At 40.0% G+C, this 22,293-nt stretch overlaps 2 protein-coding genes across 4 annotated transcripts in view; one reads left to right on the top strand and one right to left on the bottom strand.

The window, feature by feature from the left end:
* The window catches only part of ift122 (intraflagellar transport 122 homolog (Chlamydomonas)), a 31,510-nt gene extending 16,080 nt beyond the window's left edge, over positions 1–15,430 (bottom strand). The window contains exons 1-18 of the mRNA XM_080897710.1: positions 15,254–15,430; positions 12,458–12,524; positions 12,275–12,359; positions 12,109–12,187; positions 11,923–11,999; positions 11,766–11,832; positions 11,531–11,677; positions 10,719–10,794; positions 8,745–8,936; positions 8,220–8,358; positions 7,566–7,768; positions 6,532–6,669; positions 6,176–6,340; positions 5,756–5,953; positions 4,855–4,995; positions 4,406–4,459; positions 3,627–3,788; positions 945–1,111 (exon numbers count right to left, since the gene is read on the bottom strand). Coding sequence (XP_080753836.1) covers positions 945–1,111; positions 3,627–3,788; positions 4,406–4,459; positions 4,855–4,995; positions 5,756–5,953; positions 6,176–6,340; positions 6,532–6,669; positions 7,566–7,768; positions 8,220–8,358; positions 8,745–8,936; positions 10,719–10,794; positions 11,531–11,677; positions 11,766–11,832; positions 11,923–11,999; positions 12,109–12,187; positions 12,275–12,359; positions 12,458–12,524; positions 15,254–15,297 — 2,201 coding nt within the window. The 5' untranslated portion in view covers positions 15,298–15,430. The remainder of the gene's footprint in view (positions 1–944; positions 1,112–3,626; positions 3,789–4,405; positions 4,460–4,854; positions 4,996–5,755; positions 5,954–6,175; positions 6,341–6,531; positions 6,670–7,565; positions 7,769–8,219; positions 8,359–8,744; positions 8,937–10,718; positions 10,795–11,530; positions 11,678–11,765; positions 11,833–11,922; positions 12,000–12,108; positions 12,188–12,274; positions 12,360–12,457; positions 12,525–15,253) is intronic.
* Positions 15,375–22,281, top strand: mbd4 (methyl-CpG binding domain protein 4). Of its 3 annotated transcripts, XM_080897713.1 has the most exons (11): positions 15,375–15,522; positions 15,763–15,957; positions 16,071–16,795; positions 17,248–17,313; positions 17,425–17,559; positions 17,638–17,787; positions 17,966–18,069; positions 18,176–18,657; positions 18,761–18,855; positions 18,961–19,485; positions 19,580–22,281. In XM_080897713.1, exons 2-8 carry the CDS (start codon positions 15,827–15,829, stop codon positions 18,248–18,250), a joined length of 1,386 nt encoding a protein of 461 aa, XP_080753839.1. In that variant the 5' UTR covers positions 15,375–15,522; positions 15,763–15,826; the 3' UTR covers positions 18,251–18,657; positions 18,761–18,855; positions 18,961–19,485; positions 19,580–22,281. The 3 variants fall into 3 exon arrangements, with proteins under 3 accessions (XP_080753839.1, XP_080753838.1, XP_080753837.1); XM_080897712.1 differs by having other exon boundaries at positions 18,761–19,485; XM_080897711.1 differs by having other exon boundaries at positions 18,176–19,485.
* Positions 22,282–22,293: the final 12 nt, after the last annotated feature.

Genomic DNA, 22,293 nt, shown 5'->3' with positions numbered 1-22,293 from the left:
CTACAGTAGATGAACAGTATTTGAAAGGCATGTTCTTATGAAACAAGAAACAAGTTCCGCAAGAACCTGAAACTGGACCTGAGAAATGTACCTGACAAGATCTAGAAAAAGACAATATATGCCAAACTACACAAGAACTGGACTGAAAGTCAGTGGCAACAGGTTTTATGGAGTGATGAATCCAAATTTGAAATCTTTGGTTTAAGTCATCGTCAGTATGGCGGGATCGTCAGAGGTGCAACAATGTGTGTTTACAGCCATCTGCAAAACATGTTGGAGTCTCAGTCATGGTTTGGGGCTGCATTTCAGCCAGTGGTGTTGGGGATCTTGTCAAAACCGATGTAATTACGAGCACAGAAAAGTACAGTCAGATTGTGATCCACCATGCAATTCCATCTGGAAATTATATGATATGCAGTAACTTCACTTTTCAGCATGACCATAATTCCAAGCACACTGCCAATGCAGTAAAAGCACCTGAAGAGAAAAACACATATTGGAAGACTATCAGCCATGGATTAGCCTCCTCAGAGCCTGGACCTCAAGATTACTAAAGCAGTGCGGGATCAGCTTACACGGAGAATAGAACAAAAGGATGCCAACATCCAAAGAAGAGCTTTGATTGTCCCTCAAAAAGCTTGGAGAACTATTCCTGAAGACTACTTTAAGAAATTACAAGAAAAGAAAAAGTAACATGGGGTAGGTGGCTCAACAGTTTTGCCAAACCTAGAAAGTAAGGTGATGGAGAGCTCTGAGAATGTATGTAATGAACATTTAAAGCATATTAACTTATTTTTCTTTCTGTAAAGCTTTGAAGCAGAAGAACTAGATCTAGGATAAGTTTATATTATATTTCGAAATCACACACATATGTGGTCGTTTTAAAGAAAGTTAAACAGGAGCAGCGGGATTTCAAAATGTTTAAGAGAGAGACTGACACCTACATGTCTGCCCAGCCGTGTTCGCCTATAATGTCTATAGCTTTGAGATGTTCTCCTGCTGACAGGTACATCTCTGCTGCTGCCCGCGGCTCCCTGCTGCTCTTAGCCCAGTCTGCCTGCTTGGTCATCAGCATCCGAGAGCTCTTTGGGTCTGTCACTCCAACAAACTCCTGCAGCAAGAGAGAGAAAGTTTCAAACTTTACATCACATTCAATAATTAGCAGAGGTGGGACCAAGTCATTGTTTTGCAAGTCTCAAGTAAGTCTCAAGTCTTTATCCTCAAGTCTCAAGTCAAGTCTCAAGTAATGTCAGGCAAGTCAGAGTCGAGTCTCAAGTCACTGGTGTAAAAGTCCGAGTCAAGTCACAAGTCTGAAACTTTGAATTTCAAGTCCTTTCGAGTCTTTAAAAAAAACAAACGAAAAAATAATGTTGCAGTTATGCTAAATGTAAATATTAGACCATGTAATTTTAAAATCTGTGTTTTTCTCAACACATACAAAATAGTGAACTTAGAAAATATACACAAATTGTGAAATTGCACCTCTTTAAAATGCAGCTCAATTAAACTTAGCTCCAAGAATAATTTTCACCGACAGTTCTGAGATAAGCTGCATGTTATTCTTGGATGCGGTTGTAGGACCAGCTTTAAAATCGCATGACAAAAATATCATACACATTAAAAAAAACTGTATCACCAACGTAGCCTGGAAAACATTTGCTAGTTAGATGAAGTCAGCTATCTCATCTTAGCATATTTATATGCATATTTATAATTATACGGTTCTTGGAGTGAGTGCATACACTCATGAAGTTTAGTAACTTCCGGTCACTGCAACAAGCCCAGGTACAGTTTACCGACGGATGGGTACAGGACCTTGAAATGCACCGTGTAGAACGAAAGACCATCGTACGTATCATAAGTTTACCAGTCTCACAAATCGTCTTCATAAATACACATTCGTTAACCGTTTATTAATATAACCTTTGAGCTCAACGGTAATTAATTAGTAGTGGAAATAATTTCTGGTAGCATCACAGAAATGTAGCAGTGACAATAATATTGTATGCTGTAATCGTACTGGACAATTAGTGATACAAAAAACCTGTTTTATCCTGTGAATAAAAGTATGTGTTTTTGTCAGTGTACCATAATAACAGAAGCGAAACGCAATATTGTGTCAGGATAATTCACTATTTATGCACAATAAATAAAGGAGCATAGCGCGACAATTTCTGTTCAGCGCCAGACTTGCTTGTAACCTATATCACCAATTATGTTAAGAAAAATGACGCATTAACTACAACAGCAGACTGACCTTTGTGTAAATGCTTGGAGCAGACTAACCTGTGAGCTGGAGTGTTCTAGGACGTTATATTTGATCTTTGAATGGCTGCAATCCAGTCGCCTCTTTGTTACTTCGGAAACATGGCTCGAACAATTTCTCTTCAACGACGTAATCCGATAACAACCGATCTCTTTACCCGTCGGCTTCCCGTGGCTGTCATGCGACCGGCTATTGCAGTTAATAATACAACAGCTTCTTGACATTTTTGTGTTTCTTTTTATCGCTGTGTGACTGATTTTAATTGAAAGCCTGCGTGCGCTAGTACCGCTTGCCACGAGTTCCCAGAATCCTTTGCGGTTCTACCCGTGAATGACGTCACATTTTCAATCTCCATATAATATGCATGTTAAATTTTATATTTGGGGTAAAATATCAAGTCTTTTCAAGTAAACCGGTTCAAGTCCAATTCAAGTCCCAAGTCATTGGTGTAAAAGTCCAAGTCAAGTCACAAGTCTTAGAACATTTTTTCAAGTCAAGTCTAAAGTCATAAAATTAATGACTCTCTGACTCGAGTCCAAGTCATGTGACTCGAGTCCACACCTCTGATAATTAGTCATTAAGATGGGCAACAACCAACAATGTAATGTAATGTCCAACAGTTTATCAAAAGCAGATTCCTAACAGTAGTCTGAAAGGAGAGAAAGAAAAGTCCAGTTCAGATGGGCAGAACCATGTGGGTCAAGTGTGAGACAGGAGGAAGCGAGTCACACAAACAGCAGGCAGCTACAAGGCCTTTCCCTCCGGTGTCCATCCTACCTAAAACAAACAGCCGGAGGGACCAGATGGCCACACAGCCACATAAATATACAGCAGCCACATCAAACACACATACAATCTGATACAAACTCAAGCACAAATATACATGAACGAGTCATGGCTGTGTCATCTGCTCCAGCAATGCGAGTGCAACGGTGATGATCAAAAGTGGGGGCACCGCATGTAAACATAATAAAGCACGAATTTGTCTCGGCTCCAACTGACCCCCTCATCAAAGTGTTCGTGTAGGAACAGACGCTGGCTTTATTTCTCTCCTTTTGTGCCCCACTTCCAACTGTAACTATATGTCGTACAGGGATACGTGTGTAAACGTTGGCCATGCGTGTGCAGATCAGATGATATATGTAGAGATTCTGATGATATATGAGGAGATGAAAGACAGACAGTAAAGGGGGGGCTGTCTGAACACAGTGCAGGGCCCCAATTTGGCATAACTGCACATGCTGAAGAAAACCATATGCTCTAAATCCCGAAAACATGCAATGCTTCGCAGGTGTTTTTGTCTGTATCGATACAATATCTTATATGTAAGAGCATGTGTTTTAGTCAGTGATTTAATCACCTTGGCGTAGTCGAACATGCGCAGGTCAGTGTACATGCTCAGCGCTCTGGATTCGTGGCCAGTACGTTTGTAGAGCCTGGCTGCCTCGTGGAATTTCCCCTGGTAGGCGTAGACGTCTGCCAGAAACAGGTCATTGTCGTTCTCACCCCGCTTCTTCCTCTCCTACAAATCAGTCAACACAAACACTGAGTTGGGTGCTAAGACTAACAGTCACATATATTAGCATGCACACACACACACACACACACACACACAGTTATGCATGTGGCTTTGCATACACATAGAGTTACACAAGACTGAAGGGTGTTGAATCTTCACAAACCTCTTCTGCCATCAGCCACAGAAATAACAAACACCATTTTTATTGAACGAAAGAAACACTTCTTTCCATATATAATAATTTTACTGACAAAAACAGACTGTCAAAGATGAACATTTCCACATTTCAAATAAGAACAAGCAGAAACACCCAAGCCATAACAGATTCTGCTCCGCTCAGCAAGCACATTGTTAAGGATTTGTGCATATGCTTAGCTGTGCGCTTGCATGTCAGCGCGGACTCAACTGGAAAAGGTCACTCGGGATACAGGTTCCTCCTTTGTTTGAGGTTTAGGTCTAGTTCAGAAAAAAGCCTTACAATTACTGACATTATTGTATGATGACAGTAATTATGATTCACTATTTAATGATGTCAGGATATACACTAGCCAGGAAAAAAAAAAAAACAGAAAACAAAAAAAAATTATAACCAAATTAGGCCTCTGAGGACTTAGCATTACCTCAATGCTATTGATTAGTTCCAGGTAGCGCAGATCTCGGATTCTAATGAAGGCCTGAAAAGGTGGAGAGGAAAGATTTAGTATAATTGCGTCTGAGAATCTGTTGCTTTGTGTTCTTATTTGCATTACTAGCTTCTTAAAAATTCTTCATCGGACACTGATTAAGGATGTGGCTTCACTGTTGATTTGGCTAACTTGGGTAATGTCCATGTTTTGACGTTAAGTGGTTGCAGTTAACATGATGAAGAGTAGGGTACTGTATATTTCTATTGCTCATTTTACTAGAAGTAGTAAATTGTGAAGGATGGTAAGATCTGCCTTACTTAATCAAAACAATGTGTGTGTGTGTGTGTGTGTGTGTGTGTGTGTGTGTGTGTGTGTGTGTGTGTGTGTGTGTGTGTGTGAGAGAGAGAGAGAGAGAGAGAGAGAGAGAGAGAGAGCGAGCTGACCTTCTTGGCAGTCTCAAAGTCAAGTCCCTCCAGGGCTTCTGTGGCCAAATCCCTCCAGTCACTATCTGTCACACCCAGGCAGGCAATCTGGTAGGCCTCCTTAAACATCTTCCTCTCCAAGTACTGGTACATGGGTGCAGACTGGCAGGCCAACACCATCACAGTTAAAAGCATTATAAATACAAATTTGTGGAAAAGAATGGCCACAAACCAATCAATAAACAGAAACAAAACATCTTTACGAAACACTTTTTTTTCCGTAACTGATATAAATTGCATCTATATATATCATTTCTTTCTTTGTAGTACAAATAAATACCATATTTATGATAAAAATGACCAGGATCGTGGCACGTGTTTCTGCAGACATGTAGAACTAATGCAGAGCAACAACGGAGGAAATTTAAAGGTTAAGCGCATTTCGCTGGGACGCATTTCGATGAGTCACAGTACTTTTAACAGCATATTGTGGAAGAGAATGAAAAATATTACTTCTTTAATATTTAATATGCTTTAAAAAGCGTATAACTCTGTGGCATTATGAACACTAATATAACAGCCAATACCAGGGTAAGGGTAGAGGTCAAAAGGTCAAACAGAGATAATATACTGAGATTTGAAATTTGACATTTGGAATTTATACTTGATACAATTCCAGTTCATACGAGCCCAGTTTCATAAAGACTAGATGAATACTTTAGGAAGTATTAGAAATGACCTAGTAACATATGATGAAAAGCAAGAACCATGTAACAATTTTAACCATCAGTTTCAATTTCACACAAAATTACTACATTTTGACCATTTTTATTTCAGAAGCATTTTGGCTACAGACCTGTGCCACCACACGGAGCGCCATCACTGCTTCTAGACATGAGCAGCCTGACAAGATAATACCCACCTGCGGCACCTCCACTGCAGACATGGAATACACATGGAGGCAGAATATCTTGGAGCCATTGTAGCCGACCATAAAGCCTTGCATCTTCTGCTGGTGTACAGGGAAGTTGCAAGCCTTGATATTAAGGTAGCCATTCCCAGAGAAGCACAGCATGTCCTCACACTGGGTGTTCCAGGCTACACTATTGGCATTAGGCTCCTGTAAGGAAAGCAAATGCAAGTACACAGGAATAATGAGGTCAGAGGTGACTGTGAAACACATACAAGTCTGGGCTATTGTAAACCTGTTCCTGTATTTAATGCAACTAATTGAGCACACATGCTTGTTTCCATTTTATTTCACTCCACTGCATCTCTGAAATGCAATTCAAAGCCCGCGAAGCTAGGTTCCTTCGTCACGCCCTTTCCACTGCCTGCTGACCTGAAAAAGTAGCTCTTTACTCTTGATGTCATAGACAAGGAGAGTGTTATGCTCATCCACCACAGCCAGTTTATTGCGGGAGGCGCTCATGTCCAGGCAGCGCACTGACGTTGTTAGCTTCAGCAGCGTGATGGGAAACGGGTTGTCAACAAATATCTTTAGTATCTGCAAACAGAGAATAGAGAATCAGTTGTGTTGTAACTGGCTCCAGTAACAGATATATCCAAAAAAAAAATGCTTTCTTCATTAGGACAGCAGTTTCCTTTATGTTCAAATTCCAGGAGCACTGGCATGTGAGCATGACTCCCACTTCTGTGGTTACTTTGTGTGAGAATGGATCTTCTTGGAGTACTCACAGCGCCATTCTTTAACCCTACGAGTAAACCCTCTCTGCCTGGTGGACCACCAATCACTTTGATGTATCGAATTAGAGATTCCATCACCCATTCCTTTTCCCTCACACTGTTGAAGGACAGACACTGGAGTCTCTTCTCCTGCAGAAGAGCAGAGTAAGAAGGCTGAGGCTTCAATTATATTTGACAAATGGAGCGCTGACTGGTGCAGCATTGTCAAACGTTTCTGTTTTCATCATTTCACAGTGTGTTAATCTCATCCTTTAAGCAATTCAAACATACTCGTAAATGTCTCGCAAATCCTAAACACAGTGCTCTTTTAAGCATCAAAAGGTGTTTAAAGAAAGCAATGCCATAAAGATTAACAGTGATTTGATTTGACAGTGACATATACAGCACAGACCACATGAACACAGCCCGTTTATATGGTCTAAAAGTTCTTTTAGGCATGAAACATGAGTACGCCTGATAGAGAGATCTGAAGCACCTCTGTCACACATAGACATATTTAAAAGGAAATAACCGCCGCATTACGGCCGCTCCTCCTCCCTACCAGACTGTCAGACACACAGAGACAAGAAGCAGAGAGCAAACCCAAGAGACATCCACTGGTTCAACAGACTATGGTGCCTTCCCCCTGATTCAACTGGCTTAATTTATCCAGTTTGAAGATGGTTGAGAAAGGGAGAGAGACAGAGCACATGCACAGCTGGAGTCTTTTGCAAACTAGGCAGAAACATCTGGGGGAACAGCCATTCCATTTCTGGACTGTTTGGGCTTGAAGTAAATGTCTAAACATTGATTTACTGTGCTTTCATCGTATTAATAGCGCTCAAATGTCACTGCAGCCTCTTGCACAATCAAGTGTGCATTAGTGTAATTCACAAAGAACAGCAGCCCCACTGGAGACCAGAGGAAGTATAACTGAAAGAAAATACAAATACACACAGGCTCTGGCAGACGCAAGCAACTTTAAATGAATGTTTTTGTATATTTTGCCACTACAAAAAAAACTGCGGACCTCTATCTCTTCTGACCTGACACAGAATGATATGTTGGGAGCAGACGACCAGCAAGTTGCATTCAAACTTCCTGCATATTTTCTCCTTGACGCGGTAGTGCATGTCTGAGGAGTCGTCTGAATAGAGCTCGTAGATGAGGATCTTCTCGGGCAGCTGGATGGCAAGGCGGTTTCTATAGATGGCGATCTTCTTCACGAGCTCACGACACTTGATCCTCACTGAGGGGAAGAAAAAAATTGAGATAAATGGGAGAGAGTAGTCATGAAAGGAGGGTGAGGAAGGTTTAATTATCTTAGCCGATGCATCCTGTTGAATAAGTTTGCCCTTGGTTTTTTTCCTTCAAATCTTCCTCCCTCGTTGGTGCGAGGAAATTAAAGACTGTCACCTCTCATTTAAATAGAAAATCCTATTATAGCAAGATGTTCACCAAAACATTCGATATCTACTCATTAAAAAAGGCAGGCCATCTGCCCTTACATTAGATTAATTTGAATAATATGACAAGAGGAAAATGACAGTGAAGTTTATCTCCCCAAATGCTGTCTGCATTGCTTTGTTTGATCATCTCACTGTGAAGCTGCAAGATGTGCAAACAATTATTTTGACGAGGCATCACAATAGCTAGCCTATCTTAAACTCAGAAGCCTGTACACCAGAGCAAAAGCGCACCTTTTTGCTCAGTGATGAGGTGCTGGACAATGACATCAGTCATGCTATCTCTGTAAGCATAACGATCCTTGTAGAGGCCATGAACTGTACTGAAGATAAGTTGGTAGCAGGCGATGGTCCCATCCTGGCAGCCCAAAACCTAGGTAAGAGACAACAATGTAGCAGTACATCCCATTAACACTTCTAAAAACAGACTGCGAGAGTGGGAAAATGTTCCTGTTGTTAAAGCCTCTACACGGCAGAACTGAGAGAATCTGCTAGCAACCAAATCTCTCCTGTCACTTTTAGTTAAACACAGTGAAAAGAAAAGCGGGGAAAGTGTTACTTTAAAATGAAACGGCTTGTGCATCTGTGCAGTTAAGGAGGCACTCTGTTAGAGGATCAAATGTCACCCTAAATGTAACGTCAGAGCTCTGAGCGTGTTGCATTTTATTCTTGTTCTTCTATCACAACACTTAAATAATGGCGTATGTCACAGTGAGAGCAATTTCTCTAGATATATGGCTTCACAAGCTGTGGACCCACCACAAAGTTGGAGTCAGGCTTAACCCGGCAAGTCCACACCCAGGAGTTCTGCTCTCCGACAGTTCCTAGCCGCACACCATCTTTTGTGTAGAGGGACGCCTGTTTATCAGAGCCACCCATCACTATATACTCGCCCTTAGAGAAGTAGCCGACGCAGCACGGGTCGTAGGTGAGAGTCCTGTCTTTTCCAATCTGAGAGAGACAAAGAGAGAAAAGGACATTAAAAATAAAACTAGCATTTCTTGCAGTTATTGCCCAAGGGCCCAGGCCGGCACTCCCCACCGTCTGGGCTTGCACACTTCAAAGTCCTCAGTATTCAACCAATTCCTTTGAGTGTTCGATGAAAAGCCAGACAAAAAAGAAAGTGTTTCTCTGGTTTAAATAGCCTCCTTTGTATCAGTCTTCAAAGTCCATTTGCACAACATCATATCAGGTCGCCCCATTTGGTACATCTGGTTTTCCTCACTCTGGGATAAAGCTTCCCTGACGATCCATAGTTATTTTCTCTCATTGCGAACAATTCTTGGTGTTGTAATCAAAACAGCATGTTCAATAGATAAATAGGCCAATGACAAAATATGAGCCTAAGGCATAACGGCAGAGTAATGAACACTGCATATTTGTCTATAATTACGATATCGCCCACTGGGAATTTAGGAGGAAGGAGGAATTGCGAAGGGGGCATTAAAGCATAGCAGGACCACTTCCAATGTACTGTTATGGTTTCAATAGACCCTGACAGTCTGATTAAAACAGGAAAAACTCCATAAAGAGTTTTAAATACGTTATATTTTGAACAAACAGACTAATTTTGTGATGTTGCCGTCGTAGTGCTTTAGCACGTTAGAGCACATATTACTGACAGTGTTTCAAAATGTTCTAAGTCTTCTGGTGTTTTCCCATGAAAATGTGGTTAGTCATGCATGTGTTTAGCCTTTTCAACAGTTAAAAGTAACAGAGAAGATAGATTAGAAACAAACATGTTGCGATAACAAGATACTGTATACACTGTATAGATATTACAAATCACCATGGTGTCTGTACACCCACGCAGGCATGATCTGGTGTCACCGTGTGGAATCAATATTTTTTGAGATTTTGTGACAAAGTGACCAAGCTATTCGAGCAACTAAAATGAGCAAAAGATGCTTAATTTTATACGTGACTACTTTTTTTGTTTTTTAATTGGTCTTTTTGTCTTAGGACTCGCCCAGCTTTCACTGCATGACAGCCACTTGATAGCTTGGATAAGATTCAGCTCCTTCCCATGACCCTAAACTGTTTAAGCAGTTAAGAAAATGGATAGTGGATAGTTCTTCTTGTGTTTATCATACCCACACTGTTTCTTTTATCTATAATAGTTAATCAAAAATTTTCTAAGTTTGTGGTTTTTAATCATTTTTATGCAAAACTGTTGCAAGTTAGCGCCATCGGCAATCGGTCAGTGCAAAACAATACAATGTACTGATGACAAGTGGAAAATTACAATAAACTCAAAGCCTATATCATTACAAAAATATACATATGTTTCATTAATGACCCCCTATCCATTACCCGTAACATACCAATGGGCCTGTTCCAAGTCAAATGACCAATCCATAATAGAACATATCAATATATAAAGACTAAATGCCCTCACTTGGCCACTTAATGGTAACACCACTGGCCAAGCCTAAAGGTTGGGATAGAGGGGAATGTCTACAGAAAGTAAAACTGAAAAGTTGATTTCAAAACTGAAAATAATAAGTCCACAGTGTCTAAATTAATAATTTCACATTTACTTTTGGATTCACATGGTACATAAAAACTCATGTTCTGTGTTTGATTCTTCATCAAGCACAACCTCATCTTTATGTGGAGTGTATCTCTGTGTCTGAGCTATTCAGCCATGACATGATGATTAGTAAGTTACCAAATACATATTAAATACAATGCCATACAATATGATAGTTTATGGTAGGTTGTGACATTCACCTGTTTTCCACTGAGCTGATAAAAGGAGAGCTTCTGACCCCAGTCTGCCACAGCCAGAATGTCATTGTGCTCATCCCTGTGAAAACACAACAAAATGACTACAGACATAAGCATTAATCACAAGATTCAGCACTGATGAGGCTTCTGTCATTTAAGTAATGATGACAGTGAAAAGCAGAGCAGCCAACCTTCAGCTAGGGGACACGCCGGTCACTCTCTCAGTGATGCAAAGTAATGGATGCAAAGCCTTTTAATGTTAATTTTCCAGAACTGTTTTAATTCAGGACAGAATACAGCATAAACCCATGTACCTCTGCATCTATTAACCCTGAATCTCTGGCGGCTCTAGCAAACGCTGTTCCCTGATTGACCTCATGTTTTGACCACAATTTGATTACCAACTTTCCCATATGAGGCAACCCAGCAATAAAATCTCTACTGTCTTTTATGGCTTTTATCTTTATCCTACTTCCCGCATCTTTTCACCTTTGTGTCGTCTTTTTCCCTTAATTGACCTGTTCTGTGGTCCTGCATAGTTTTCATTGCTGTACTCTCTGCTTTGGCTGTAGGGGGAATCATAGAGCAAAGACAGCTGTTCCCAGGCATCATAATTCAGTCCATCATTGAGAAAGGTCCACCGCTCACTGGTTGAACACTGCCACCTGCTGGCCCTACAAAAACTACACCTAAATAAGAAATCTAATTTTGCACAATTTGGGCTCAAAATCTTGGAAGGACAGACCAAAAATATACATGGCTATGTGTTAATCTGTGGAGACATCCTTCCATTTCTATAATAACTTAGGACTAACTTGGAGGGATTCCAGGCAATGGACCAGATAGGAGAAGAGGAGCCACCTGGACGCTCTATTTTGACCTTCTCCTCCCCATTTTTGTTCCGAATGCTCACCACTCCATTCATCATACCCAGAGCAAGGTATTGCCCGTCGTTTGTCCACCTGCAAGCAAATGATGCACAGCAACATAAATGCACAAATGAAAATGTACTGCTGCTGCATAAACGTTGCTGCTCCAGACTTCACTTACCCACAACATGTTATTTTGCTGCTCACTTTATGTTTGTTTACAGATTTTTGCTCTGGAGACCACAGGCCTAAAAATATGAGAAGTTTGAGATGTTTAATTTCTCTATGTACTTACATTAGGTCACATTTATCAAAGTTCTCCACTAAGGTGCACTCACCAAAGTCACCAGATGAGCAGGAGGCAAGCTGGTGAGTGACTGGGTTGTAGGCAACACACTGGATAGAGTCATTGTGACTACAGATAAACAAATAAAAGAAAAAATGATGGAGGAGTACAGACTGTGCACCGTGGTGTAACACTACAACTCTGTAATACTAAAGCAATAAGTAAAAGCGCTGCTTACGTATATTTTAAAATACCCTCCAGTTTAGAAGTCCAGATAATAATGCTTTTGTCTGCTGACCCTGAGGCAAATCTTTTACCTGCAGAAGAATGCACTACTGAGTAAGAATTAAGAACAAAAATAAGATGACCGACACAGAAAAATGTAGTGAAAATCAATTTAGTACCATCTTTGGCATAAGCCACACAGTACACTATGTCTTTGTGTCCTTTTAAAGGCTGAATAATACTGCCATCTGTTGCATCGTAAACCTGGAACAAAAAAAAAAATAAGGTGAAATTGAGTTGAACGATGAAAGTATTCTCTACATGTTTGCATTTTTAGGCTAAAGAAAACAGAAAAGCCTTACCAGGACACGAAGCCCTGCAGCAATTATGAGTTGGCTACCATCTGGTTTGAAGGCAAGGTCATAAACGCTGCAGAAAAAAAAACAAAATAACAGATCCGTGTTGAAATGGTTTTTCAATAAATTGATTAGTTCACGAGCAACAGCTATGAGGATCCATTCATCACTGAAATCATATAATGGAGGTTCCCTGTGGAGTTTTTGAACTCTGGCAATGCCATGGAGGTGGATTTTACAAGGACGTTATTGCTGTCTGCCAAAGTGCACACAGGGAAGGTTTTGCAACCCTCCAACTCTGTTGAAGGTTTTGGAGGAATTCACAAACTTATGAGTGAAGATAAAGCCAAAACATGTCACTGCAACACTGTGAATTAGTAGATATGTTGTTAAGAAATATGAAAGAAATATTAGAAATATAGATGTTAAGAATTCTGGTGTAAAAAAAAAGGATAAATAAATAAAAGCACTGAAAAATCTGGTTTGTATGAAGAGGGAAAACATTCAGCAGTTTTGCTAGATTGCAAGGATGCACACAATCTGTTTCGGTGTGAAAACACTCACTGTGAAGCATGGAGAATAATGGCTTCCAGTTTCATAAGTGTGAGAATTTGCAAGTGTCCAATGTTTCTTTAATAGGTTCTTTCAGCTGCAACCTTATTTCCCAAGTGGTCACCACAGCGGATGGATCTGCATATTTGATTTGGCACAGATTTTATGCTGGATGCCCTTTTGATGCAACCTTCCCTCCCTGATCTGGGGTTTGCGACTGGAATTAGGAGTGAACTAGCTTGGGACCTCCAGTGTCTTCTTTCAGTATTGAATTAGGGAATTTCTTTAATATAGCACACTGACTTTTTCTCTTTTTTTCATTTTGGATAGACCGAATAAACAAAAAAAAACATAAAATTCAGAGTTTGAGGAAAACGAGGACATCTTTAGCAAGGACAAACAAGTGCAAACAACAAAATCACACACGCACACACAAAACATACAAAAAATGTTTGCACCTAACAACAAGGAAAATCACGCGTCTCCATCCACTCCACCCTGCGTGTGCTCTCTCCTCCACCTCTTTTGTGCACTGTCTGTTGTTTTGGATGGTTCACCCCAGATATTTAAATTGGTCCACCTTAACTACTTCTGCTACTTGAAAACTTGTCACCTGTCTCCCTCTCATTCACACACGTATTCTGTCTTGCTTCTACTTTCATTCCTCTTCTTTCCAGTCTGTACCTCCACCTTTCAAAGCTCAAAGGGGCTCAAAGACAATCCCTGATGTAATCCCACCCTCACCTCGAACCCATCTGTACCACACAACTCCCCACTGTTGCACTGTCCTATTACATGTGCTGCACCACCCTCACGTACTTCTCTGCAACTCCTGGCTTCCTCATGCAATACCACAGTTCCCTTCCTGACAGCTTATCACATGCTTCCTTCAGATCCACAAAGACACAGCTCAAGTCCTTCTGACATTCCCATACTTCTCCAATCAACACTTTCAAAGCAAAATTCCCATCTGTAGTGCTCTTTTGTGGCATGAAGCTGCTCACTGATCATTACCTCACTCTTTAAGCTAACTTCAACAACACTTTTCCCCATAGCTATGGTATGGCTTACGAGTTTTATCCCTCTGTAGTTACTGCACACTTGTTCTTAAAAATCAGTACCACTTCTCCATTCTTCAGGCATCTTCTTACGCTCAAAGACTGTGTTAAGCCATCTGATAAAAACGTTCACTCTTTTACTTGACTATATCCAGATCAATTGTACTTACGTGCATAGAGTTTTAAGCCAGGAAATTAAAACCTTTATAAATAAAATGAATAAAAATCCCTAGTGGGTCCACTGGGGGTAGGGACACCAATAGATGTCAAACTTTAGATGGACTGGACTACGTCTTTGTCTAATGTCAAAGTGAAAAATGTGATTGATCTGTGGCTCAAAATTAATTGAATCATACCACCAAAAAAACTTAACTCCCATTTATGCATATAAGAAGTTGGAAATATCTCATTTAAAACTACAGCATGTTTTTATTAGAAAACAAATAAAGCTGTTAAAATGTTTCAAGTGACTTCTCAGCATCATTAACATATCCCACACTGTCTCACTCAAACACAGTTATCATACTAAGTATATAAAGTCCTGCTTTTGCCTTTTTGGGGAGTCATATTTTTCCTATCCAGATACAACCATCTATCCAAGATGACTCCTGCAACATATCAAGTATTGTAATTTGATTTGATCATAATATAAACTTTTTAGTGGGCATTAGAGTATTGTGAGTTACTCTGTGATTTCCATTCTCCCTCTGAAACAGCACAAAAGCATCTCTCCAAACACCTACTCGGATTTGTTTTTTCGGGAAGTCTGATCTTTTAAATGCTGGACTAAACAGAACTACCTTAATTCCTGACAAGAATGTAATGGGAAATAATAGAAAATAAGTTAATACCTTATTTAAAAAGATTGTTTAATAAAAATATGTTATTAGGAGCACGCAATTCTGCACAGCACCCAAAAAACCCCGTAATGAGAACTAGAAATCATACGTCTATGATTATATCGGTTACCAAAGAACCATCATAAGCTACTGTACTTATTGAAAATACATAATGCACGACATCTAATATGAGAGCGATTTGAAAGATGGTGATAATTGAATAGCCGCGATGCTAAAGCTAGTTAGCAGGCTAACACTAGTTTACATAGCAACCACCGTTGCTAACCACCTAGCGTTACATCTGAGCATCGGGACGAGGCTGACAGCGCAAACCTAATCACCCAGATTCCTACCATTGCTCACGGATCGTTTCCTTCCATGCTAGGACGGCTCTCATTTCCGCTCTTTAACTGAAAAAAGCACCAAAGGCTCTTTTTTCAACAGGTTGCTGCAGTTCGCTTGGTTATTTTTTCACTCTGTACCGTTTCTTGTAGCGAGTAGCTCGCAATGCGCAGACTCGCACTTGCTCGCTACTTCCTGCTTCTGTGTTGACATCAGAAAGTACTCGGGAAAGCAACGTCGAGACAAGAAGATGCACATCTAAAGCCTGATCAGTATTCATGTATGCTACACACGCCTTTGTTAACGTTTTAGCTCTTTGCTGTTGATCTGCTGCCCAGTAATGTCCAGCAATCCTTTTTTAATGTGGCTTTATGTGAGCAAACTGTAGAATGAGCAAACGCCTTGTATGTGTTGTTTTTGTAATTGTCCAAGTAAACATGCACGAACAAAACAAGAACTACAGGTTCATAGTTTAACAATAAAGCCAACGTTTTTTTATTCGTTGTCTTCACTTCAACAGGACTCCAAAGAAACTAAAAATGCATCCTACTAGATGAGATACTGAACTGGAGAGCAGTGTGGACATGAATCATCAAAGTCTCAAAGAAGGGGATATTTTGTGCACTTCTTCCGCATTGCCCCCTGGCTGGATCAGAGAAGTGAGGCAGCGGAAAGCAGGCAAAACAGCAGGCAAACTAGATGTCTACTTTACAAGGTGACTCAGTTTTGTTTTTGTGTTTTTTACAATCTTGTCTCTGTTGATGTTACCTGTAAGTTCACCACAGAAGCCCTTAGATCACCATTTAATTGATTTTCCTGTTGTTTAAGTCCCGAAGGGCAAAGGTTCCGGTCCAGAGCATCCCTACGCACTTTCCTCCTGGAAAGTGGAAGTGGTAACTTAGACATAAGCCTCTTTGATTTCACCACATCACAAGCACCCCCTTCCAAAGTAAAGCAGAGGAGAGGAAAGAAAAAGCCTTCAGAGGGACAGCAGGAGGAAACAGAAAATGGAACAGCAATTCTAGAGGCACCTCCAAATAAATCCAAACAAGCCTCTTCCTCCCTCAGAAGTGATACTAAAAGTGGAAAAGTGAAGACAGCAAACGACACAAATCATATTGATGCTGACACTGAACTACAGAAGACTGCATGTGTATTAGAAGTGAATGTGAATGGAGACAAAACTACTGAAAGTTTAAATGGTTGCTTACAAGCTTTGACCTCAGAAAAAGTGGACAATGTACATCTGCAAAAGAGCCCCCAAAGAGGAGGCCAGCTGAGAGAGAAGTTACTCAGACTGGCTCCTTTAAGTAATCAACTAAACAAATTTATTCTTCAAGAGGACAAGAAAGCAGATTTGCAGCCTTCGGCCCCGATTTTGAATGTTGAACCTGCCGCTGAGAGCGAGAACAAAGGTGATGAAAGCAAAGGTGACAACACTCCTAATTCTGACCTGGAGGCTGGTGGTGACAGTCGTCAAGATGCTGAAGAACATGCGTTGTTACCTGATACCACTGATGGGAGCTGTACACCAGTTCGAGAATCCCAGAATAGTAAGTATGAGCCACACTGACTGACAATTTGTTAAAGTTTTTCATGTTTTTTTGAGCTTATCCAGTGCATTAGTGGTTATTTATGTCTCCCATTATCCTCTATATTTGCAGCTAGAAATTCATAAAAATCAAAGAAACCAAATGCCTTAATTGACACAAAACGTTACAAATAGAAAAAAAAATGCATACATTTAGATCTGATAAAGAGGGGGCGAAGAATAATGGTCCATTGTTAGAGAGTGCATCACATCATTAGTCTAAGGGAGGACAGAATTGATTGAGTAATCTTACTGCATTAATGAAGCCATCATAGGACTCCACCACTTTGTGCTCAGCGAATGTATGATTTTCTTTATTGTGTCATTTTATGAGGTACTTAACTTTGGACCCGACCAAAAGATGTAAAGCAGCTTCACTCTTCTAATATCTATAAATGTTTCCTGTCTGCTTAGAGTCCAAAAGCTTGGAAGGCAAGCGGAAAACAAGTCCTTATTTCAGTGGGAAATCCAGCAGAGATGGTAATGTTTAATGCAGGAAACTGTGGATGCTTTTACATCGGACATGTAGATCAACATTCACGAAATAAATAAAGTGTGTAATTTAAAGAAACGTGCACTGTCCTCATTCAGGACTTAGCCCACCGAGGAGGAAGGCCTTCAAGAAGTGGACACCTCCCCGGTCTCCCTTCAACCTCGTACAGGAAACTCTTTTCCATGATCCCTGGAAGCTGCTGGTAGCCACAGTTTTTCTGAACAAAACCAGTGGTAGGATTCAACACACACATTTAATTATTCAGGATGTTGCATTAAACTTTGCTGAAGCCTGGCATTTATTTAATACAGGTAAAATGGCCATTCCAGTCCTGTGGCAGTTCTTTGAGCGTTATCCATCTGCAGAGGTGACCCGGCAGGCCGACTGGAAGCCCATGTCTGAACTTATGAAGCCACTTGGCCTGTATGAGCTTAGAGCCAAAACACTCATCCGCTTCTCAGGTGGATATTCTTGACTGCTAGTGGATTACAGCAGCAACTACCTTTGTGCAGAAGCAATGTCCATTTATTTATATATATTAATGTAATTTTATTGTCCATTTTTGGTAGTCTTTGCATGGTTTTAGTAAGAATATATGAAACAGAAAAAAACCCTCACAACACCTTTTCTCTTGTGTAGATGAGTATCTAACTAAACAGTGGCGTTACCCTATTGAGTTGCACGGTATTGGAAAGTACGGCAACGATTCGTACAGGATCTTCTGTATCAATGAGTGGCGACAGGTGGGTATAATCCCAACTATTTTACTTCAGTTGCTTCCATTGCTCCCTCATTTATTTGCTCTAAATTCAAGTTTAATTTGTTGTTTTTTCGATTCTTGTGTCAAAGGTAAAACCTGATGATCATATGCTAAACAAGTACCATGCTTGGCTGTGGGAGAACCATGAGAAACTGGGAATCTGAAGGACCAGAAACAAGAAAATCACTTCTATCACACAAACTGCAGTTACCCAACAATATAACAATATTAGCATTATGGAGGACTTGAAATTTTAATCGTGAATTTCTTCAATATTATGCAGTATTACGCTGGCTAGCCTTTAAGAACTTTTACTATGTGTTGAATAAAATGTTTTAAGCTGGTTAAAAGTTGAAATGATTCATGAGTGGTTTATTCAGCCTTCTCGCCTCAGGCTTTCTACATAGATGAGATCCAGGGACACCCCCTAAATATAGCTATTGGCACAGTCTAATCTTTCTTTATGAGTGCATTGATGCGTACCACTTAATGCAGCAGCTTTCTTTTGATAGGGTGTAACTTGATTCCCAAGGCAACTGTTGCCACCGCAAAACACTAAACACATACATCGGTACGTCAATATAATCTCTAACTAGCACCACTATAGCAATCCGGTATATTTAAACTTGGATTTGTTTTTTTTGTGTGTTGTTGCATGTTGATTTAATGCTAAGGCAACTACGCCTTTAAGAAGAAAAGTAGAGCTTTGAAAGTTTCATTGGACTCCTCTGGTGTGCCAACAGAAGTGTGAAGTATAAGATGAAACTACGTAAGGAGAGATTTTGTTTTCCATTTGTTGTCCTTTAAGTATTACTGGTTTTATTTAAAAGTATCTTTTAATTCTTTAATTCTGTTCACTTCTTTATCCTCACAGCAGCCATCTCCATAGCTCCCACGCCAGTCTGTATTCCTCGCGCACCTCCTGTCCGGCAAGCTCGCTGCCTGGTGGATACAACCGTAAAATTTCCCGTAATTTCGGACTCCGCACAGTTTTGGAAAAGCAATCAGGTAAGCAGAGATTTCTTAATTGTGTGGTTTATCATAGAAATAGATTGTTTAAAACAACAACAAGAAAAACCAAACCGATCCATAAATATGCTTCTTAGAGTATTCCCAGATTGAACCCTTTACACCCACCATTTGTTCATAAACGGACTGTCAGTCTGGAGACACCAGATGTTCACCAGCACAACCACCAGAGGACACTGATCATGCAGAGAAAAGAGCATTACAGGTAGGTGCACTAAATCATTTCACTATCACTGAATCACTTGTGCCATTTCCCTCTTTCCTTTGAAGAGCTGACTTCAAAGACAATGACTGAAAGTTGCTGTGTCAGATATCATCAGGTATGGCGAAAACCCTTCTATGGAACCAGCAGTGAGAGAGAAGAGTACAGGTAAAATAGTGGAGGATACCATTGACCTTTTTATATTGAAAAACAACAACAATTGTTTCTGGCAAAGAAAAGCTGCTCTTTTTTATCTCCGTAGGAAGGAGTTGCGAGAACAGCTGAAGAGACAAATAGAGGAGAAATGTGCAGCAATAAAGCTGCAGCTGGCCAATAAAATAAAGGAAGCGGAGACTCTCCGAGAAGCAGACCGCCTCGATCTGGCCAGTGAACGAGAGCAAAGGATCCAACACAGCAAAGCAATGGCGGTGTACAGAGATGAGAACAAGAGGGTACAGCCCCACACATACATTATATATCCACTATTAATGCTTTTGTGGTTATGGCCCCATCCGGTAGTGCCCTGGAAATGTTTCATCATGCTCTCAGGTTACAAAAATACAGCGAGTGTCTGAGTGTGGGTGGGTTTTTTTTTTTCCTTCTTGTTTCTTTCTCTGCTCGTGAACAGCTAATGGAGCAGAGCTGGAGGGACAGAGCACTAACACGTTCCCAGGAGGCCCTGAATGAAAGAGAGCTGCTGCGCCTCAACCCCATCAACTGGAGTGGAACACTGAAATAGGTCAAACCTCCCCAGGAGGTCAAAACGTCAGACTTAGGCCTCACTGTAGCATGTGTGTCAGGTGGAAAAATGGGATCCCAAATGTACAGTGCAGAATCACTAAAGGAACTAATTTTAAAACATTTTGGATTACATACAGTCGTGTGAAAAAACGGGTACACAGTCTTTCAATTCACAGTTTTTGTATCAGGTCATTAAAAAAACAAAATCTGGTCCTTGGCAAATCTTAAAATTAGGTCAATACAACCTACATATCATACAATGTCATAATTTATTTAAACACAAATTCAGACAAAATACAGAAGCAGTGTTTTAAAAACTTAGTACACCCTTATTACTTCTATAGGAATTCAGAAAGTAAGCAACACTAGGTGAGCTGATCAGTTTCCTCTTACTTTATTGATAACCAGGAAGCTTATCAAAAACAATTTGAAGTCCACCAGTATATGGTGATAAAGAGTATTCAAAAGTTTAAAACACTCAATACCGTCACTAAGCTTTCCAGAAATGGATGTTCCAAGAAATTCACCCCAGGGTCCAACTGCATAACACTGAGGAGAACCTGTCAAAAACAAAAAGGCTCTGCCTGTCTCAGTTCTCATGTTAAATGTTAAAGTTCACAACAGTATAATTAAAAAAAAAAAAAAAAAGACTGAACAGGTATGACTTGTTTGGAAGGGTGGCCACATGAAAACCAAACATCACTGGTACAAACACTTCATACCACCTGTCAAGCACCATGTTGTGCAGCCACAGGCAATTTGCAGTCATTGAATCAAGCGTGAACTCCTCTGTATGTCAAAGTACTCTAAAGTCAAATGTGAAGCCACCTGTTTGACAGCTAAAGTTAAGGTGAGCCATGTGAAAGGATAATGATCCCAAGCGCAGCAGCAAATAAACCAAATGGCTGAAAAAGAGAAGAATTAAGGTGTTGCAGTGGCCCACAGAAAGTCCAGACATTGAGAGCTGTGCATAAATAAATGCCTGCAAACCTCAATAATCTGCAGCAAAGACGTAATGAGTGGCACAAAATTCTTCTGACTGATAGAATCACACAGAAAAGCAGTTAGTTGAAGTTATTGCTGCTGAAGACGGTTTTACAAAGGATTCAATCAAAAAAAGACTTCAGCATTTTTACTTTGTTTTTTGTCTGAGGTTGTAGTTACATGATTTATGGAGCAGATTATTTTGTATCATTACATCCTGTAAGTAAAACCTTAGAATTGAAAGAGCGTGTACTTTCTTTTTAACATCACTACACAATAATAATGAGAACCTTTCTAATAAAAACACATTAACTAATGCCAAGAGTTTATCTCAATGATGAACTACTCCCGATTTCCCTGTCATTTATAATATGATGCAAACATGGAACTCTGACAAAGATCAAATAAATAAATAAACAAAAACAACAAACAGTGCCAGACTTTTTATTGTAATGCAAACATCGCTAATGAATTTTGACTCTGGACAACATTCCACACTCGGAAAATCATCAAGCATAACTTAAAATAAAAATAAATAGACAATTGGACGGATAAAAAGTGACGCTCTATTGAGTGGCAATCCAACATGATTCTAATGTATCTCCCAGAACTACAATTTAACTCTTAAAAATATATGCTGATAGCACACACACACAAGTATAAAGGAAATATTAATAAAATATGACAACATAAATATAACTTCAAAATAAAGGCAACACAAAACGCTTGTATGTAGAATAGAGCTGGGTCCTGTTCCAGGAGGTTTAGAAAACTGAGTTTAAAAATGAACTCCGAGTTGTTTATCTCTGAAATAGGCAACTTTGAAGTTTACCGCAAGTTCATTTAACTCTGATGACAATAACCCCAAGTTAAACGCACACATGAGTAGAAAAAGAAAGTAACCGTCAGTTACACTCTGATAATGCAATATTCCTATTCATGTGGATCTACACAGCATTTTTATCCGTTGTTTTCAAGTGTTACCTTTTGAGAAAGTGCCTAACTGGTTCTGCAGGGCATGCGCTGGCATGTACCCAGTGAAGGGCATGCCATCACTGGGTACATGATCAAATGATAGAAGGTACCACAAAGAAAATCAAGCAGCAGTATAATTTGTTGTTTCTTTGCTAGATTTATTTTTCAGTTTTGCACAGAGTAAAAATACGGTGCAAAGTGAGACAGTATGTGTGTGTCATAACTGTCAGATATTACATTAAAAAAAAAAAAAAAAAAAAAAAATGGTATCCCAAT

This window comes from Rhamphochromis sp. 'chilingali' (assembly GCF_963969265.1).
Source record: "Rhamphochromis sp. 'chilingali' genome assembly, chromosome: 12".
NCBI classification, from domain to species: Eukaryota; Metazoa; Chordata; class Actinopteri; order Cichliformes; family Cichlidae; genus Rhamphochromis; species Rhamphochromis sp. 'chilingali'.
Note: the sequence above shows the minus strand (reverse complement) of the source record. Positions and strands in the feature narration are given on the sequence as shown.